Source organism: Ctenopharyngodon idella, chromosome 24 (assembly GCF_019924925.1).
Source record: "Ctenopharyngodon idella isolate HZGC_01 chromosome 24, HZGC01, whole genome shotgun sequence".
NCBI classification, from domain to species: Eukaryota; Metazoa; Chordata; class Actinopteri; order Cypriniformes; family Xenocyprididae; genus Ctenopharyngodon; species Ctenopharyngodon idella.
The window spans coordinates 28,554,921-28,576,032 of NC_067243.1; the positions used below are offsets into that span (position 1 = coordinate 28,554,921).

General features: G+C 42.3%; 2 gene segments (V, D, J or C); one reads left to right on the forward strand and one right to left on the reverse strand.

The window, feature by feature from the left end:
* Positions 1 to 9,223, forward strand: part of LOC127506796 (Ig kappa chain V region Mem5-like) — a 73,623-nt gene extending 64,400 nt beyond the window's left edge. The window contains 2 exon segments of the V gene segment in view: positions 7,559 to 7,593; positions 8,729 to 9,223. Of these exon segments, the coding sequence occupies positions 7,559 to 7,593; positions 8,729 to 9,045 (352 nt within the window).
* LOC127506802 (immunoglobulin kappa light chain-like) overlaps positions 1 to 21,112 on the reverse strand; it is a 339,850-nt gene that overhangs the window by 144,464 nt on the left and 174,274 nt on the right.

Genomic DNA, 21,112 nt, shown 5'->3' on the forward strand with positions numbered 1-21,112 from the left:
TATCATCAAATGTTTTAGAGAAAATAACAAAAAACTGTGTGTTGCCTCAAGGCAACATTGTACCATAATGGAATCACATAAGGTCATACAGGCATAATAGGTGTATATACAAATGTATTATATTTGTAAGGAAAAGAGTGAGAATTATCTAAATATATTTGCATTTTCACATGATTTTGTAATGCACTTATAAGAATAGTAATTCACATACTGTATCGTCTCGGTTACAAAGGTAACCCTCGTTCCCTGAAGGAGGGAACGGAGACGTACGTCGGACAGACCGACGAATAGGAATCTCGCTAGAGAGGCCAATCTACTTCGAGTGTAACTACAACGAGCCAATGCACATTGGCATGCAATCATATGCATCAGCTGCTCGCCTCGCAGCGCGGGTATATAACGAGCAGCAGGTGCGTTGCATCTTCAGGTTTTCGCTGAGGAGCCGAACCGGATAGGCGGCAGCATCAGCGGGGTACAGCGACTGTGGCGACGGGACGTACGTCTCCGTTCCCTCCTTCAGGGAACGAGGGTTACCTTTGTAACCGAGACGTTCCCATTCAGTCGGTCACGTTCGACGTACGTCGGACAGACCGACGAATAGGAATCCCTACCAAAGCGCCACAGGGGCTGCCCCCTTCCAGCGCTCTGTTGTAAGCCACCTGAACCCCCTTGCCTACGGACGGTGGGACAGGGCTAACACAGAGAGTGTCGATCACTGCTGTTCCCCAAAACCCATTCAGTGAGACTATTGGATAACGCTGGGAAAGGAACGCTGCGGAAGCCACATCCTTCCCAAAGGAGTTAAGTGGAGAAGTACATATGGACTAACCCGGAGGGCTGTACTACATATGGAAGAACTGGGGTGACTCCAACTCGATGAGAGGTGGGTTCTCCCAGAGGGAAAGACACGGGCTTCGTTTAGGAGCAACCGTGGAACTAGACATATGGGATCCCAGTAGGGTCACACATATGGTACCCAGCCTGAACCCGGTTCTCAAGGATACAACGGAGTATAGGCCTAGCGCCAGACGCTCTGCCACGTCGGCTGCCGAAGGGAGATCGGAGGACTCAACAGGGTCTGCCTTGTAGGGACTCTCTGGAGAAAAAAGCGCATGTAAGCGCAGCAAGCCGACACTAAGCCGGGGCCTCTCCGTGCCTCTGACCTGAGGTGAGAACACGGGAGGAGACCGGCTCGACACGAAGGCTATAGAATCTAGCGAACGTGTTAGGTGTCGCCCAGCCCGCAGCTCTACAGATGTCTGTTAGCGAGGCGCCACGAGCCAGCGCCCAGGAAGATGCAACGCCTCTCGTGGAGTGCGCATGCAACCTGAGCGGGCAGGGCACGCCCTGAGCTTGGTAAGCCAGGGCGATGGCATCCACTATCCAGTGGGCCATCCTCTGCTTGGAGACAGCCTTTCCCTTCTGCTGGCCTCCGTAACAGACAAAAAGCTGGTCTGAGGTCCTGAAGCTTTGAGTTCTGTCTATGTACAGTCGCAAAGCGCAAACTGGACAGAGCAAAGCCAGGGCTGGGTCTGCCTCCTCCGAGGGCAGCGCTTGCAGGCTCACTACCTGGTCCCTGAAGGGAGTGGTAGGAACCTTGGGCACATAGCCAGGCCGGGGTCTCAGTACCACATGGCCGTCACCCGGCCCGAACTCCAGGCACGATTCGTCGACCGAAAAAGACTGCAGGTCCCCTACCCTCTTGATGGAGGCCAATGCAACCAGCAGCAAAGTCTTCATAGACAGAATCTTTAAGTCTGCTGATTGCAAGGGCTCAAAGGGAGCAATCTGAAGTGCTCTCAGCACCAGAGCAAGGTCCCAAGAGGGTATGGAGGGAGGACGAGGAGGATTTAACCGCCTCGCCCCCCTAAGGAACCTGACGACCAGGTCGTGCTGACCAACAGATTTGCCATCTATGTGGTCATGATATGCGGAGATAGCAGCAGTATGGACTTTGAGGGTGGAGGGGGACAGCCTACGCTCCAACCCCTGCTGCAAGAAGGAAAGCACGACACCGATCGAGCATCTTCGGGGGTCCTCTCGACGAGAAGAACACCACTCGACGAACAGGTTCCACTTCAAGGCGTAAGCCCGTCTCGTAGATGGGGCACGTGCCGAAGCGATGGTGTTAAGTACCTCGGGGGGTAAGTCACCTAGAACCTCCGCGTCCCGTCCAGGGACCAGACATGGAGTTTCCAGAGGTCTGGACGCGGGTGCCAGAGAGTGCCCCGTCTCTGAGAAAGAAGGTCCTTCCTCAGAGGAATGGGCCAGGGAGGGGCTGTCACGAGGAGTGAGAGTTCCGGGAACCAGGTCCGGTTGGGCCAATAGGGCGCAACTAGCAGGACCTGCTCCTCGTCCTCCCTGACTTTGCACAGGGTCTGTGCAAGTAGGCTCACTGGGGGAAACGCATATTTGCGAAGGCCCCGGGGCCAGCTGTGCGCCAGTGCGTCTGTTCCGAGTGTTCCCCCGGACAGGGAGTAAAACAACCGGCAATGGGAGGTTTCTGGTGAGGCAAACAGGTCTACCTGAGCCTCTCCGAACTCTCTCCAAATCAGCTGGACCACCTGGGGGTGGAATCGCCACTCTCCTGGCAGCGCAGCTCGTGAAAGCTCGTCGGCCACACGGTTGAGCACACCAGGAATATGAATGGCACGAAGCGACCTCAGATGCTTCTGACTCCAGAGGAGGAGATGGCGGGCGAGTTGCGACATGCGACGGGAGCGTAGACCACCTTGACGGTTGATGTACGCAACGGTCGCAGTGTTGTCCGTCCGGACCAGTACATGCTTGCCCCGTAGCGGCCCTTTGAGGCGGCTCAGAGCAAGGCGTACCGCTAGCAACTCGAGGCAGTTGATGTGCCAATGCAGATGGGGGCCCGTCCACACCCCTGACACTGCATGCCCGTTGTACGTGGCACCCCAGCCCGTGGCAGAGGCATCCGTGAATACCACAGCATGCCGGGACACCTGCTCTAGGGGTACTCCAGCCCGAAGAAACAAGGGGTCCGACCACGGGCTGAAGGTCTGGCGACACTCCTGAGTGATTGCCACCCGGAACGTGCCGCGTTGCCACGCCCATCTCGGGACCCGGCCGTGGAGCCAGTGTTGAAGCGGTCTCATATGAAGCAGACCGAGCAGGGTTACTGCCGCTGCGGCTGCCATATGCCCCAGGAGCCTCTGAAAAAATTTCAGTGGAACCGCTGTCCTGCCGTTGAACGTATTCAGGCAGTTCAACACCGACTGAGCACGTTCCTCTGTGAGGCGTGCTATCTGTTCGACCGAATCCAACTCCATACCGAGAAAAGAGATCCTCTGCACCGGGGCGAGTTTGCTCTTTTCCCAGTTGACCTGAAGACCCAACTGGCTGAGGTGTCTGAGCACCAAATCCCTGTGTTCGCACAACTGATCCCGGGACTGTGCCAGAATGAGCCAGTCGTCGAGATAGTTGAGAATGCGAACACCCTGTTCTCTCATGGGAACAAGGGCTCCCTCCACGAGCTTCGTGAAGACGCGGGGAGACAGGGCCAGCCCGAAGGGTAGGACTCTGTACTGATATGCTCGACCTTCGAACGCGAAGCGCAGGAATGGCCTGTGACGCGGAAGAATCGAAACATGAAAGTACGCGTCCTTCAGGTCGATCGCTGCAAACCAATCCTGGGGATGGATGCACTCGAAAATGCGTTTCTGTGTGAGCATTTTGAACGGTAGCTTGTGAAGGCTCCGATTCAAAACTCGCAGATCCAGGATCGGTCGTAACCCACCGCTTTTCTTGGGTACAATGAAGTAGGGACTGTAGAACCCTGATCCATATCGGCTGGAGGGGCCGGCTCTATCGCGTCCTTCGCCAGTAGGACCGCGACCTCCGCACGCAAGACATGGGCATCTACATCTTTCACTGTAGTGAAGAGGACGCCCCTGAACTTGGGGGGACGCCGGGCGAACTGAATCGCATAGCCGAGCCTGACGGTCCGAATGAGCCAGCGAGACGGCCTGGGGAGCGCTAGCCAGGCACTCAGAGACCGAACAAGCGGGACCAAAGGGACCGCAGGCGTACCCGCAGTGGGGCAGCGAGGTGGAAGCCAGGGACGCGGCCCGGGGGGCTCTCTTTGCGAGGCGGCCCGGAGCGGCGTCACAGTGTGATGTGCAACACTTACCTGGTTCCACGGGAGGACAGAGGGAGCGGTCAAGGCTTTGGTTACCCGCCGCTCGCTGCTGTCCGCTGGCGACAGAAGAGGGGGATGAGAGTGGTGAGGTTCTTGCCCTCCCACTGCTCTCCGAGCCCTCTTCGGACCCGGAGATGAAGGAAACTGCTCTTTTACTGAGAATTTGGGTACCGCTGGCTGTTGGGCCAGCGGCGGAACACAAACAAAAGGAAACAAAGGATTCTCCACCCGGCCCTCCTCCGGGGGAAGGAGTGGTGCGGTCACCATCTCCTGAAGAGCAGTCCCCTCCATCTCTGGGTCGCCCGTCCTAGGGCCTCTTGGACTTGGCCTTGCCGCCCTTCTTCTTGGGGGCGGGCAGGACGGGCTGGGCACCCTGACCACGACCGGCTCCACGGCGCCGCTTGGATGACGGCTGCTGCTGGGGCCGAGCAGTCTGAGGGGCCGCGGGCGGTGGAGGTGCAGCAGCTGACCGCCTTGGCAGGATGTGACTGATCGCCTCAGACTGCTTCTGTACAGCCGAGAACTGCTGGGCAAAGTTCTCGACCGCGTCGCCGAAGAGGCCGGTCTGGGACACGGGGGAATTAAGAAACCTGACTTTGTCGGTATCCCTCATGTCCGCAAGACACAGCCAGAGATGGCGCTCCTGGACCACTAGCGTGGACATCGCACGACCCACAGACCGCGCCGTGACCTTCGTCGCACGAAGCGCGAGGTCCGTCGCGGCCCGAAGCTCCTGAAGAACTTGTGGGTCATGACCACCCTCGTGCAGGTCCTTCAGTGCCTTGGCCTGATGGACCTGCAGCAACGCCATAGCGTGCAAGGCAGAGGCGGCTTCCCCACAGGCCTGATAAGCCTTGCCGGTAAGGTCCGACGAGTACTTACAGGCCCGGGAAGGGAGAGACGGCTCCCCCCGCCAGGTGGCGTTAGGGCACAGTTGCATAGCAACGGCCCGTTCCACAGGGGGTATGCGCGTATAACCCTTAGCCGCCCCGCCATCAAGGGTGGTGAGGGAGGAGGACCCACCGACACGGTTTCGGGCAGTAAAAGGTGCCGTCCATGTGCCAGTGAGTTCTTCATGCACCTCCGGGAAGAAAGGAACTGGGGTGGGGGGCTGAGAACCAGCCCTGGCCACCCCGAGAAACCAATCGTCCAGCCTCGAGGGTTCGGGACACGGTGGAGGATTCCACACGAGCCCAACCCTGTTGGCGGCCCGGGCAAGCATAGCCATCATTTCCGGGTCCGAATCGGGCACAGTTGTCACTCCTGAAGGAGGCAGCTGCGCCGAATCATCATCCCCCGAAGTATCAGGCTCACCCTCCGATGCAGCGATCGACATCCTATCATCTTGGGGAGCTCCGAAGGATACGGATGGTACGCACCTCTGGGGTGGTCCACCGCGCTCCCCCGGCAGCTCTACTGGCTGCGGAGTGCAGGAGGGATGAGGGTTCCTAGGGGGTTGGTTCCCCGAAGGAAGCGCGCTCACCGTGATCCTCAGATCACCAGCACCGCTGCCCGCAGCAACCCTCTGAGGAGGATTGGAACGAGGCAACGGCACCGGGACTCCGCCCCTTTGCAGGAACTGGAGTCTAGATCGCAACTCCGAGATGGTCATCTTCCCACAATGGGTGCATGACTCATCCACAAACGCCGCTTCAGCGTGACTTAAGCCCAGGCACGCGATACAGCGTTGGTGACCATCCCGCAGTGATAGATAACGACCGCATCCAGAAACACACAAGTAGAACGACATCTTTAAAAAGACGCGAATCTACTTGTGTAAGCTCTTTTAGGGACTCGCTCTTTACGTGCCGAAGCACGCAGGGGAAAAAGCCGCAGGCAACACGGACAGGGAAGTAGTGCAGCCTGTCGTGTGCACTCCCTCCTCACAACCGTCTCACCAGCTGTCAGAACAGCTTTTTAGCGCTCTAAGCGCACCGCTCTACCAGCCGTGAGAACGGCTCTGAATTTGCTCCTCGGCAACATAAAGGAAGGAGACCGGCCCGCTGCAGTGCTGTCCGCCTGCACAACAGACAAGTCCCACAACGGCTCGTCTTTTCAGTTTTGATGCACTCTGTAGTAACCCTGAGGTTTGGCTCCGAAGCGAAAAGCTGAAGATGCAACGCACCTGCTGCTCGTTATATACCCGCGCTGCGAGGCGAGCAGCTGATGCATATGATTGCATGCCAATGTGCATTGGCTCGTTGTAGTTACACTCGAAGTAGATTGGCCTCTCTAGCGAGATTCCTATTCGTCGGTCTGTCCGACGTACGTCGAACGTGACCGACTGAATGGGAACTGCATATATTATGATCTGCACATTTTCTATATCACTTCAAGAAGCTATAAAACACAGGTAGCACTGGCAGTTGATGAGGGTGATGATGAGGGTCATGCTGTGATGAGGAAGATGAAATCATAGTGACAATCCATCAGGGAGAGAGTGAGGGTGAGAGAGAAGATGGAGATGAGGATGAAGATGATATGATAACTTGATATAATAACATAATAATATGATGGTTTGGTAATACTTGTGTTCCACTATGGTACAATGTAGCCTGAGGGCAACAGCTGGATATAAAATGTTACTTTTTATTAAATATGAAACTTTTAATACATTAAAATCTGGATAAATTTGTTTGTTCAAGTGTCTAGTTAAAGAAATAGATGTTTTCAATAAATATATTTCTTTTTTCTACATGAAAATGCCAAATGTTTCAATTTTTTGAAATTGGTATACAATGTTGCCTCGAGGCAACAAACTTATAAAAAATAAATACATTAAAAATGTATGAAAATGTTTAATGATTTTGTTAAAGTGTCCAATTTTAAGCAGGAAAAACAACACAAGTTTTTTTTTCCTCATTGATATCATATTGCGTACCATAGAGGGTTAAAAACATGTTAACAATGAGAAAAAGTTTTACTGTATTTAGAGTAAACAAAACAAAAAAAAAGATACATAATGGTGTTTTGATGAAGGTTGACATGTTCATCAGGACTCATAATCAGGTCATGTGACACTAGATTAAACAATGTGCTTATGAAATGTTCATAATTATTGATTAATTTATTTGAAGCTGCAGGTTTTTCTGTGAATCATGATGATTGAGCTTCATATGAACAACAGAAGATCATTATGAGAAACTCACAACATCATCCATGATAAAAGAGGTCAAAGGTCACCTCAGAGGTCACAGATCATCAGATATATTTCTATAAACAGTGTTATATCAGAAAGCATTTTGTCCAAACTGAATGTTTGAGTGTTGAGAAGATCTGAGTTTCTTCTAATATCAGTGTGTTGAAGTGTTGTTTCTCTCTCTCTGCTGGAGTTTGTGTTCACTCGAGTGGAATAGAGGTTTTTGTACGACCGTTTCATTAGATTGTATCACTGTGGTTGACTTTCGGTGGAGGAACTAAACTGGTGCTCGGTAAGTCCTTTTAATTAACTATTTAAAAAAGTACAATTTAGATTTCAGAAGGTGTTTTACAGTTGAAACAAAAAAATGTTTTTTTTTTAAATAATAATATTGTGCTGAAACTTTACTTGAAGCATTTATATATAATATGTTATGAAGGTATCCATAAATAATGCCTTTTCATAAATAATTGTAACCAAAATTAAAAGCCATTATATTGACAAATTCAATGTTACATCTGAAATTGGTTGTTTGCAATTTGTTTTACCCCATTATACTTTCTAAAGGTGTAACAGTGACTAGATGATATTATAATGTGTTATAACTGCTTAATGAATTATTCATGAGATCATACATGCAGTATAATGTGTATAATGATGCTTAATTAATGCATTAAAAATACTTTTATAATTCATTGTGTATAAAGGCTTTAAGTAAAGTCTTACTGATATTGTTTTGTAATTATTAAATCTAAAACAATGATATTATCATGTTTATTCATTCAGAAGAACTGCATTATTCCTTTCAAAAAAATCTAAATATTTTTCCATAATGAGTCTCACTATGAGTTTAATCAGTTTATTACTAGTTTAATTTTCCTTCATTTATTTCTAGACTGTGTTCATATAGTTCATCTTTCATTGTAGATATAATGGGGGAAAAAAGAGATCTGGCATCAGATTGTAAATGTTGCTACTTTCTGTATTTCAGTCAATGAAACTGAATCTCTTTTCACATGTTGTGCTTGTTATTCAGTGTTTTTTAATACAAACAAAATATATGTATGATTCAGTTGTTTTAATTCCGTTTGAAATTGAGTTACATTTTGAGCTGAATATCTCAAGCTGAATATTTTGAGCTGAATATCTCAAGTATCTCAAGTAAAATTTAAGAACTTTATGTTCAGAGTTAAAAACTGCTGGAATTAAAGCAGTCAGTGTCTCAGTATATTGAGTTTCATTTCTGAGGTTTGATTTAAATGTATATAGTGATTGTGTAGTTTGTATATTGTATATTATATGAGCTCTAGTGATGTTGAATGACATGAAGGATCAGATTGTCGTGATTTTTGCTGCTGTTGAAATGCTGTGAGTGAAACAGTGTGTTTTCTTTGTGTTTGTGAATGTGTTGTGTTTGTCTCCTGCAGCTGGTCCCACAGTGAAGCCCTCAGTGTCTCTGCTGCCGCCCTCTTCTCTGCAGATCTCTGGAGACTCAGCCGCACTGCTCTGCCTGCTCAGCTCTTACTCTCCACAGGGGGCGCTGGTGAGCTGGACACTGGACGGGTCAGAGGTCACCGAGGGGGTCGTGACCAGCGCAGAGAGCCAGCGGGACGGCCGCTACAGCCGCAGTAGCGTCCTGACCCTCAGCAAAGCACGCTGGGAAAAGGGAGAGGTGTACGTCTGCAGAGTAACACATGATGGAGCTCCTCATGAGGTCTCGTTCCACAAGAGCTCTGAGTGCTGATGTTTCTCTCCTGAAGATGAGCCGTATCTGAGTGTCCTGTGTCAGGCAGGATTCACATGAGTCTAGTGCTGCAGCTGTAGTGATTTACAACTCAATACTGAAAGAGAGCTGGCGTGTCAAAGCACTGTGTGATCTTTCAATCTGCTGTAACATTCAATAAAGCTTCTCAACAAGTTCACTTTGTGTCTGACAACATCATTCAACTAACAGATGAAGATGCAGGTGCTTTTCACAAGCTTGATGTAAATGTCAAATAAAGCTCTTGGGGTTTGAACATGGTCTCTGGAGACAGAGCTGCTCTATTCTGAGAGGATCAGAATCACTCCACCCTGACAATGCAAATGGGCTTTTCAGTCTCACTGTTTGATTGGTCACATGATCTGGACTGGAACACACCAGTTTCACTTCTGCTGAAAATGTGGTGATGAAAATATATATGAAAATGTCATGAACATCAAATGGAAAGCATCACGTCCAGACAGCAGAAGTGACTGAATTCAGTCTGTTCAGTTTGATTGACAGGGATCATATATTACACCTAAAACATGATGATGATATTAAACACTGACTCATTCTCTTCATAAACACAAGATTTATGTTTATTTAGATTATCTAGTGTTATTAGTGTTTGTCTGTGATCAGTGTTGTGTGTGATTGTGTTGAATGAGCAGCTGCAGTATCTCTCAGCTGTATCAGTGCATCACTGTGACGTCTGACTGACCGAGGTTTTTGTACCACTCTTTATCACTGTGTGAACACATATTTACTGTTTGGATAGTGGAAACTCTGACAGTAATAATCTCCTGTATCTTCAGTCTGGACTCCACTGATGGTCAGAGTGAAATCAGTTCTGGATCCACTGCCACTGAATCTAGATGGAGTTCCTGAAACTCTTTGGTTTGCAGAGTGAATCATGAGTTTAGGAGCTTCTCCAGGTTTCTGCTGGTACCAGGCCATACAAGTATATGAACCTGTACAGTAATCGCCCACTACTGTGTTTGTTTTGCAGTTTATAGTGACTGATTTACCAATCTGAACCGTTTTTACAGAAGGAGTTTGAGTCACAGTCACCTGTCCACTGAAACCTGTTAGAAAAAGCAGAATATTTGTATAAGATTCACTGTTGATTATATTATTATATTTTAGCATTAAATGTTATTTAAACATTTACCTTGAATAAACAGAGTGAGAGTCCAGATGAAGAAGGTGATTTTGTTCATTGTTGTTCTTTTGTCTTGTGTGATGATGAAGATTGTGTTCTGTTCTGCTCTCAGTCATGAAGTGTTAAACTCACAGCACTATAAACACTCTCAGAGCACTGAAGCATGTGTGACAATGCAAAGTGACTCTCTCTATTTAAATCATGTTCTCTTGTGCTTTGGAGGAATGTAGCAGTTTTCACAACTCATGAAATATATTTCTTTAAACAGTGTTATATCAGCACATGATAAAAGAATGAATGAGAAATATAGGATATTGTCACAGTTAGCATGTATAAACGATCCAAAAAGAGCAGAATGCACAATGAAGATACCTTTAATGAAACAAACATTACTTCAATAGAAGATGAAGAACAGAGGAGAACTCAGGGTTTAAATACACAGAGGAAGAGAATTAACTGAAACAGAACAGAGCCGTATTTATCAAGCTTGTTGTCTCTTCAATTCCTGTATTTTGCACAAGAGAACATAACATATGAAACCTACCTTAGTAATATATTTGCTCATGAATTACAGTTAAATTAAGATATGTCATCGCAATTGTTTAGATCATTGTATATTGCTCGTAATAGTAAACTGCCTGCATATTTTGTCATGTATTGTTTTCCTTTAAACAGATTTATAGATTTTGTCTTCCATGTACAGTATGTCATTGACAAGGGTGTTAGTTTATGAATGTTATCTGCTAAACTTGGGTATGACATGCATGCAGACTGTACGATGATGACGCCTGATGTCTCGTACGCTACGATTCAAGTTTCTATAGAAGAATAAAACATTATAAGCATGCGCTAGTGGTAAACAAAAAGACCATGTTGAATCACACTTTGGCAGTTGTAGTTTTTATGTGTGCTGAAAAAAAAAAGGAAGCGGTGAAAGAAGAAGGGACAAGAGCTTGAGGTAAGCAGTTTTAAGTTTTAGCACCATGTCGCGTTGATTTCATGTCGCATTTTGATTGGCTGGTCAGTAGACGTAGGTCGTAGCAGAAAACACGCTGTGCGTTGATCATGCTGAATTTCTGACACTATCAGAAAACTATCGTAGGCTATCTTTGGTCGCAAGACCAGGAAAACGGCCGTCTTTGAACCTCTCTCACTGTACGACATAAAACCACCGATTAAGAGCCACGATCACAGAAATACAGGATTATTAAACATTGTCCAGTATATTAGAATATAAACATTGTAATGTATTATATTGCTGTTAATTCTGCAATTGTTCATCATGATCAAGTTGAGATTCATCAGATCAGGCTGTGTGAATCAGTAGAAGCAACAATAAAAGTTTTATTCTACACTGCAGAACTTCATTTAGAGAGTGCAGTTCACATCTCAGATAAATACAGTTGTTTTTTATTGTTTATTTTTTTAATGTATTCATTATTTATTTAATTACTGTCAGGTACAACCCTCAGACTGTCAGACACTGAAATCTTCCCTTCAGTTCACAAAGGTCATTTCAGTGTGTGTCCTTGTCCTGGCTCGAGCTGCATTGTAAAAGGTTTGTGTACCAGAGTTTGGGTCGGGACGTTAACATAAAATACTGCCTGTCTCCATATAGCCCCTGTCTCCAAGCAGGAGCCCATCATAATCACCTGTGCAATGGAACAACGCACTTCTGTTAGGTTCAGAATAAGTGAATGCAATACAAATGCACACAGCTTTTAGGACTATATGCTCAAAGTAACTCGGCTTGTATTGTCTTTGGGTGGAGCTTGATGTCCAGCTCCCCTTCTCTATATATAACAGGTGGAGCTAGACAGTCCAACCACACCCTAACCACAGCCATAACCCTATCACTAAACATATCTTCACCCATTATCTCCATATAGGTGGAGCTGGATATCATTTGGTTCTGCAGTGAGCACCACTTGTGTTTGGAGCATTTGTTTCAGAATGTTGCACATTTTCCCATTAGTTTGGTTTGTTTAGGCATATATGAACATGGAATCATGCTAAGATCTGCACCAAAAAAAACAAAAAACAAATCAGTCTGAGATCACCTGGTCTCATCCCACTGGAAACAAACTCTGAATCAGTTCAGTTGTAGTGAGTCTGACTCAGTGGACCAGCAAAACAGGCTGTGTCACAACTGTATGTGTCACAATGTATTTGTTTTTTTTTGTTTTTCATTTTTTGTTTTTTGTTAATATTAGTTTACTTTGCAGCTGCACATAAACTACCCCCTAGCCTGCAACGCTGGCACACTGTCTGTTTTACTTAACTGACCAACTATAAAAATATGTGTGCAAAGCTGCTAGAAGCACTGGGCAGCCGGAGCAAATGTAGGGTACAATACACTGAAGTAAAGCACAAATCAGTAACCTATCGATTTAAGTGTAAATATGCAGTCAAACCTTTTGTTTTAGAAAACACCCTGAGTTTTGGACATGGGATGAATTTGAAATATGACAGATATGAAAATACATTACATGTTATTAGTTCCTCAAAGCGGTGCTATTCAGAGATGGACTTTATTGTAACGGGAATTGGACATTATGATTTGATGACGGAGGTGAACTCGTTTGAAATGCCAATTTGAAATAGGCTATTACACATTTAAAATAAAAAAAAAAGTAAAAAAATATAAAATAAAAATTCAGCCGAATTAAATTTTAGGGGTAATGTTTAATAAATATAGTGTTAAATATAGCCATTATAGTGCTCCCTCAGTTATAAGATATCAAAACCCTGAAATAACACTAACAATAAAGAGATGAAGAGTATTTTTATAGCCTATTTATTGCCATCTGTTGGTGTCAGAAATTAACTTTACCATAAGGGCAATTGATTTTTAGGGGATTTTTTTACGTTTATATAGAATTTTTTTTCCCTAATCTTATTAAATTTGTAGGCCATCTTTAATGTGAAGTTCTTAGAATAATATAGGTTGTTCCCAATTAAATCAGTATCAAAAGGCTTGCAGAGGTGGCAAAGAAGCAGCATCTGAAGTTGCTTTTAGATCTATTTAATGAGCTGTTAGATAATGTTGCTCAGAGAGAGCAGTAAATGTGTAGCAATTACAATTGCATAATGTAATGAGATTAATGTTTTAAACAACATTTTGAATACAAAAATATTAAATGAATGACAAAATGAAACGATATTTGGATTATGAAATTAATGTCGCCAGTAGGTGGCAGCAACTCATTGTGTTAATGAATGAGTCATTTATTCAACCGATTCGTTTAAAACACTGATTCATTCAGGAATAAATATCAAGTGGATCTCTATAATCTATTTGGCCATTGAATCACTCAACTGATTTGTTCAAAGACTCTGATTTATTCAGGAACAAAACACGGCTCTGTGCGCTTGGAGTCAGTCGCACAACAGTTCTGATTTGCATGGGAAGTTTAGCTGGCAGAGAAAATAAAACAACGTTTTGTGTGACATCCATTAATACTCAATATTAATGAAATAAACTCAGAATATTGCCTAAAACAAAAGTTATGACTTTAAGGAAAAAATAGCATGTCGCCTATTATATACATTCTGTATATTTGACATATCATACGCCAGTGATAACCTACATTTCCTACACTTCTCTATGAAAAAAAAAAAAAAACTCAAAATAGAATAGGCCTAATATAGAATAGGCCTAATAGATAAGCTGTGACTGTAAAATACACAAATAAATATCTTTTCATAGCCTATCTGTCATATCATTCCAAATTCATCCCATGTTGTCTAAAACAAAAGTTGTGACTGCTGCATAGTTACACTTAAATCAATACTGGTACTTTGCGCTTTACTGCAATGTCTCGTACATTCACTCCAGCTGCCCAGTGCGTCGAGCAGCTTTGCTAGATTTTTATAGTTGGTCAGTTAAATAAAACAGACAGTGTGCCAAAGTTGTAGGCTAGGGGGTAGTTGTGTGCAGCTGCAAAGTAAATTAATATTTATGAGATAAACTAATATTGCATGTGTAGATGAATTTATGTCTACACAGAATTAAGCCCCGACTCTGCACCAGTACGATTTGTGTCAAGCCATCCACTATTTTGTTATTTGATGAGAAAGACATTAAATTTAGAATAAATGTGTTAAGAATCCGTACAGCTGTAGAGCGAGGGACTTTTATTCTGTTGAGCAGAACTGATGAACAACTGATGACGACATGGTTTGATGTCTGGTTGACCAATCAGCGGAAAGAGGTGTTTCATTCCCGCCCACATGTAGAGACGAATATTCAAGCTGATTATTCGTTTCCAATCCCTGAACGAAAAAATGAAAAATCAAGCCAATTTTTTTTTGTTGTTGTTTTTTTTGTTTTTTTTTAAATGAAAAATAAAAAAAGTACCATTTTCTCATTTTTCTGATTTCAATATTTTAAATAAAAAAAACGAATGAACGGAACCTGATTTTTCAGCTGGCACTATTGTTGTTCTTTTGTTGCAAACATACAAAATATTGAGCTAAAAGTTTATAGTCCGCATATACACACCAATATTGTGGCATTCGCAATCAAAATGAGTAAATTACCTTTGAAACCAACAGCCACAGCTCGTCTGTAAGGGCAGGTGGGGCAAAGCCCCACCAAAATATCCATTCAAACATAGACCTCTGTATAAGCTGAAACAATAATAAATTATAAATGTGTTCAGCATTCTGTTACAGATATTTTTTTGGGGATTTTCTTGACTATTTTAAGATGTAAAGTGAGCAGGATATTACAATTTAACGTATGTCTCCGGCAGGCATGTATTATGATAAGCTGGGCAGCCGGTCCCGGAGCCCTCCTCAGCTCTACAGCGCCCCACAATTTTCCAATGTAAATCTGTGGTGAAAAATGAAACTGCAGCGCACTGTAATTGTGAGTCGTTGGGGCAGATTTCAGGCTGTCCTGCTTATTTTCAGAGTTGTTTGGGTTTGTCGATTTTTTTAAAAAAAACTTTAAAAAAACTTTTTTAGATTCTAAATAAACTTTAAAGGCTGTTAGAAATTAGCAAAAATATACAATTTTCCAAATTACAAAAACATTGATAATAGGAAAAGTCGTATCCATTTGAATGAAATATGTTTCCCTCATTTGAGTGGGAACATTTCTGGGTAGTTCTCGGTATTGTGTAACAAATAAAACACTGACAACTTGTAATATTTTAAAACTATGTGTGTGGTGTGTGTCTATCAACATTAGAGCACCACCATCAGGCCGAATAACGCAACGTCTGCCAAAAGTGTTATGTGTGTGTTCAGCGATTAGAATATAAAGCTTGCAAAAATTGTTTAAGCTATCATAAACTAGCACTAAGACCCAGAATCTGCCCTACCTAAGTTTACAGTCAGGAGCCGCTACTGGAAACTAAAGTTATGCTTGATATAAAGATTGTATATTGATGAAATTCGTTCAAAAACTCTGAATGAAACAAGTCTTCATTCATTAATTTTAAAGGATTTTACATAATTAATTAATTTAAATTAATAAATATTTTTAATAGACTAATTTATCACATTTATTGACATTTATAAATCGACTAATTTATAACATTAAAAGAACATTTTGTCAGAACCTTTTTTTTTTGTTTGGTTGTCTGTTTTGTTTTCAGAATCATGGGAGAACCATGATCTCTATCTATCTCTAAAAAATACAGATTATCCAGTCATAAATTAAGCTTAAAAGAAAATATAATATATCTGGCATCCAATTTATAGTAGGTCATTAGCACTAATATTAAAAAGTAGTACAGACTTACGGACTAGGGCAGTGGTCTCAAACTGCCGGCCCACGGGCCATTTACGGCATTAAAATTTGAAGTAAATGAGAAATAATGCAAAGGAAAGTAAATTTTCAGAAATTTTGCACTTTCTTGTGCTTGAATGTTAAAATGGCCCTCCTATGAGGTGTCAATCACAGCAATGGCCCCCAAGCAGTCAATTTGAGTTTGAGACCCCTGGACTAGGGTGTAAAATGTACAATACAGACTAAGATGAAGTCTTTATGTAGCCTACATTAACAATGATTTTGGTGCAATTAAAATGCATTATAATGGAGGATTATGAAAAGTTTTTTCTTATTTAAAACGTGGCGCTTCTCATCCAATGTGCGAAGTTCTGCAAACCACGCCCCTCTAAGAGTTTAGAAAAGTACTTTAAGTATTGGTAAATGCTTTTTAGCTATTGAAAAAAAAAAAAACTAATGGCTTATGACATTTGTTTGTGATGTTATGTTGTATTTATTGTGCATTGGACACTACTTATAGTATTCTGTATGGTGGGGGGAGCTCAATACTCGGGTGACGGTGACCTCTGGCGGCGATCGGAGGGAGCCGCAGAGGTTTGATTTGTGACGCCTAAGCCCTACCTTACCTTGACATACCTTACCCTGCCTAACAAGCACAACTGTGTTAAAACTGAATGTGACAAGAAACTGAAACCCATGAGATATGTCTATAAAATAATTAGGTTAGTTAGGCTAACAATGCTATCTTTTGTTTTGGGAAGTAAAAAGGTATATGGTCTACAGTATTTTTTTACCAATGTAAAAGATGCAAAAATATGGATTGAAAGAAGTCTGGAAGAAAATAAACGTTTATATTCACCTGTGAAAATTGAGGGTTAGACGATAAGGATTTGGGAAAAAGAAACAAGACATTGCATATACAATGGAAATATACTTCACGAAATGTTGTTAAATTCACAGAAATCCGAGTGACCAACTCGTTACTGGGGAGGGTTAATCTCCATTAAATGCAACAATAAAAATGTGCCTCTCTTTTGTCAATGCTGAATACTTATATATTTGTGATTAAAACATGTACATCAACTGTATTATGTAAAAATAAATAAATACACAAGTGGGAGATTTATGTATTTTGAATGTCTTTTACTTAAGATAAATTGATTCCTTAAGCACCAGTGCTTAATTCATGCAGCACGGAGAGAAGACAACACATTCTTTGACTCAGAACAGATATAAGGACATAGGTATTTCTGCATTATAAGTGTTTTTTGTTAAGGGGTTTTAAAACAACCTTCTGTTTCTACAACACCACACATTTCCTTATTAGGAACATGACCTCAAAATTCAACAATAGACATTTTAAAGTATTACAGGTTGGTCTGGTTTTGCAAGAAGGATTCTCTAAATAAATATTTGTTAACACTTTAGAATAATGGTCCATCATTAGATAACTATGCAGGAAGTAATGCAGTACAAATGAGCAGTGTTGGGAAGGTTACTTTGGAAATGTAATAGGCTACAGATTACATGTAATAAGTAATTAAATGATCAATTCTAGGAAATAAATTACCTTCCTGGCCAAGAAAGAATAACTTTTTCCTACTGTATAAAGTACTAGCAGGGTAATAGCATATAGCTAGATCAGGGTGTTTAAGTCACATCTGGGTCACCTTAAAAGGGGGGAAATTAATTTAGAAACGCATCTAAAGGCTGTAAATGGGTACTTGCATTGACTTTGGTTGCTGAACAAGTACAGATTGCTGAAGATTCTAGAGATTCTTGATGATTTTTCCAGAAGTGCGCTGAAGCATTTGTTGGGTTCTTCTGGATGGTCTATGTTGAATTCAACAAAGTTAACTTGAAGATAAGTTGTGTGAAGCTGATTATTTCAGGAATGATTGAGTACTACTCCGGAACGTGCTGGGAGAAATTTTGTGTGCGGGAGCTCTCACTTGTGGGGGAACGCTAAACGGCCGCTCGGGAAAATTAGTGTCTCCAGCGGTGAAGATAGTCAGTTAGCGGGGAGTAAATATGTCAGATAGTTAGGGGTAAAACTTCTAGTTAGGAGTGTTCCTGATCGGCGTAAATAGAAGTGACAAGCAACTCTGAGACCCCAGGAACTGAGCAGAAAGGTTATGCTGAACGTAATGAACTAATTCTTCCTATTGAGTGATTTAATTGACAAAGGGAATTGCAGCGTATCCTCCCCCGCTGACGTGAGCCCGTCTACTTATGATTCTACAAGCTGATAAAGGGGGAAACATGTTTTATGAGGTTGTGTCGTGTTTCAATTATTAAGAAAGAATTGTGTGTTAATTGTCACAACTACAGAGTTATAGCTAAGCTAATATGTCATAGGGACATTCATAACACAAGAGAAAATACTATATACAGTCTGAACAGTTTGATTGTGGGTAAAAATGGAGATTCGTTCCTATATGTATTGCAAGTTTGTCTCTAGTCTCTGGGCCAAATGGCTGGCGCTGTCTGATGATGGGGAGATGCAGAAAGCTCCAGACACCGTCTGTTTTAAACGTCTCGGTTATGTATGTAACACTGGATCCCTGGAGACGGAATGAGACGCTGCATCAAAATGCTGTTGGAACGCCTCTGCGTGATTGTGTCGTGAAGCACGTAACAGAGTTAGCTTCTGATAGGCTGAAGCAAGTCAATCACAGACATGCCGGGAGAATGGCATGGTGATGTAGCATTTCCTCTTCAGGGAACCAAGGTTACATACGTAACCAAGACATTCCCTTTCAAGGCAACTCATGCTGCGTCAAAACACTGGCTATATTTACATGCACCAATTTTCGTCAATCCGAATGAATTGAATCCGATTGCAGATCTGTTTACATGTACTCTAAACATTGTAATCTGATTCAAATATCTGTTTCATGTGTTTCATATACATTCCGATTAAAACTTTTGCGCATGCGCTCTGCGTGTGACTTCATATCAATCACACTTGCGGAGACAACCATGGACGTGACACCAACAGAGCTCATCGTTATTTTTGCTCTGCTGGCAGTGGCGTAGCAGACGAGCACGCAGGGTTGTGGGTTGCAACCCGGGTTGCGTCAACAGACAATGATCATGTATCAACGATAGCCAGAAATATTGTCAAAAGCTTCAAATATTGGCAATTAAGATGATTTGGTATTTTCAATTAATGTAGGCCTGTTACATTTTTCTAGTCTATTATTAGGCTATTACTATTAGATTAGGCTTTTTTATTATTAAATAAATATTATAATAAATTTGCCCCGCAATATTTTCATAGCGCATCACCGCATAACTGACGTGCTGTGAGGATAATAAAAGATTAGGCTATTAGCTATTAGCTATCTTTTTTAGGTCTATTATACAATGAATTATAGGCATATAATTAAAATTATCAAGAGTGTATAATATTTCCTAACACTGCAGTCATCAATGAAAATTAAGAGCAGCTTTATACTTAAAGCACTGACTTTAAAAAACAAGCTGTTTCACACGAAATACTATTAGTCTCATTTGTTTCACTATGTACTGCCACAAGAGAAATAATGGAATGAATTAAGACTATTATGTTGAAATTCGTCTCTGAGAGAATATGCTTCGTTAATGCAGCGTCAGACAGCTCCGTCACTTTTTACTTTCAATTTCTGTAGTGAATACTGCCCGAGGTTGAGACTTTTTCATCGGCATAACTCTTGCACAAAGTTTGCACGTTGCTTCTTGTGTGATATCCATTGGCTCGCCTTCTTGTTTTAAAATGTAAAGATTTCCAATATTATGACAAATTCGCGGATTTCGCTTCGCCACTGCCTGTTGGCATACATCTTTACAACTAAAGACGTGAACGTGAACTTGCGCACTGCGTAATGCGTGTTTACATTGCACATGCGCATGTTCCCCAGAGACTTCTGAATACGATTGAGAAAGTAGTCAGATTCAAGTGTTTACATGGTCATTTTTTTGCTGTTGGATCGGATTAGAAAAGGAATAAACCACCCCTTCCAATCCGATCGAAATTTCATTCGGATCGAGCTCACTCGGATAGATTAAGTTGTTTACATCAATGTTTTTCAATCCGATTGAGCCGTCAATCCATTTACAAATGGATTATTTGGTAGCACTTTCTATGAAGACCACGCTTATAGTGAATTATAGCTCCATTTATACTCATTTATAAGCAAGTATTACTATATTATAAACATATTTATAAAGACTTATTAAAACCTATACCACATTATAAGAACAGTTATAGTTACATTTACATTATTTTTATAATTACTAATTAGTCATGCATTTTCCTTTTCAATGCATGTTCATAATTCATTATACACTGATTTATAAGTATTAATTAGTCCATCGTATGGTTCCATTAATGTTTTTATAAAGATGCAGCTTGCTGTTATGGTGTAGGTTGTTGCAGAGACGAGGCGTACACGGACTTCCACAAAACAGGGTATTTAATCAACGAAGGAGCAGATATACAACCAATACACACATATAGCTAACAATAAGAACAGACAGGGAGTGCAGGGAGTGAGTCCAATATAAAGGGAGTGCAGATGACAATGAACAGGTGCAGGGAATCCAGGGAGAGCGGGAGAGATGATGAGGAAGTGCATACAGGTGTGGAACAGGGAGGATCATGGGAAATGGAGTCCAGGGGAGACGTGAACTGTAACACTTGCATTGCTATAATGTTATATTATAGTTACAATGACTTTATTCAGATTTATTTCTGTCAAATTAGTGAATATATTGTTATTAATAGCGATGTTGTGTTCTTATAAATACTTATTGTGAGTAATAATAGTTACTAATCTCTATAAATGCATCATTGTTGGCTTTAAGTAAAGTGAAAACAAATCAAATGTTAAGAAATCATGAATATGTGCTCATATTACATTTTAAGTTACTTATTTGTAAAAGTAACTAATGAACAACAGTTGCTGTAAAAAAAAAAAAAAAACAGAAATCATTAATACAAACAAATGTTACATACTAGCAAAACACTGCAACAATATTTTTAAATTATAATTCCAAACTGCTGCAAATGGCTGAGGAGATACAGAGTTTAACAAATCAAAATTACCATTCATCACCTCTAATGCAAACTTTAGCCATTAAAGACATAATAACTAGTTGATACAGCAAACAAGTGTCTCTGG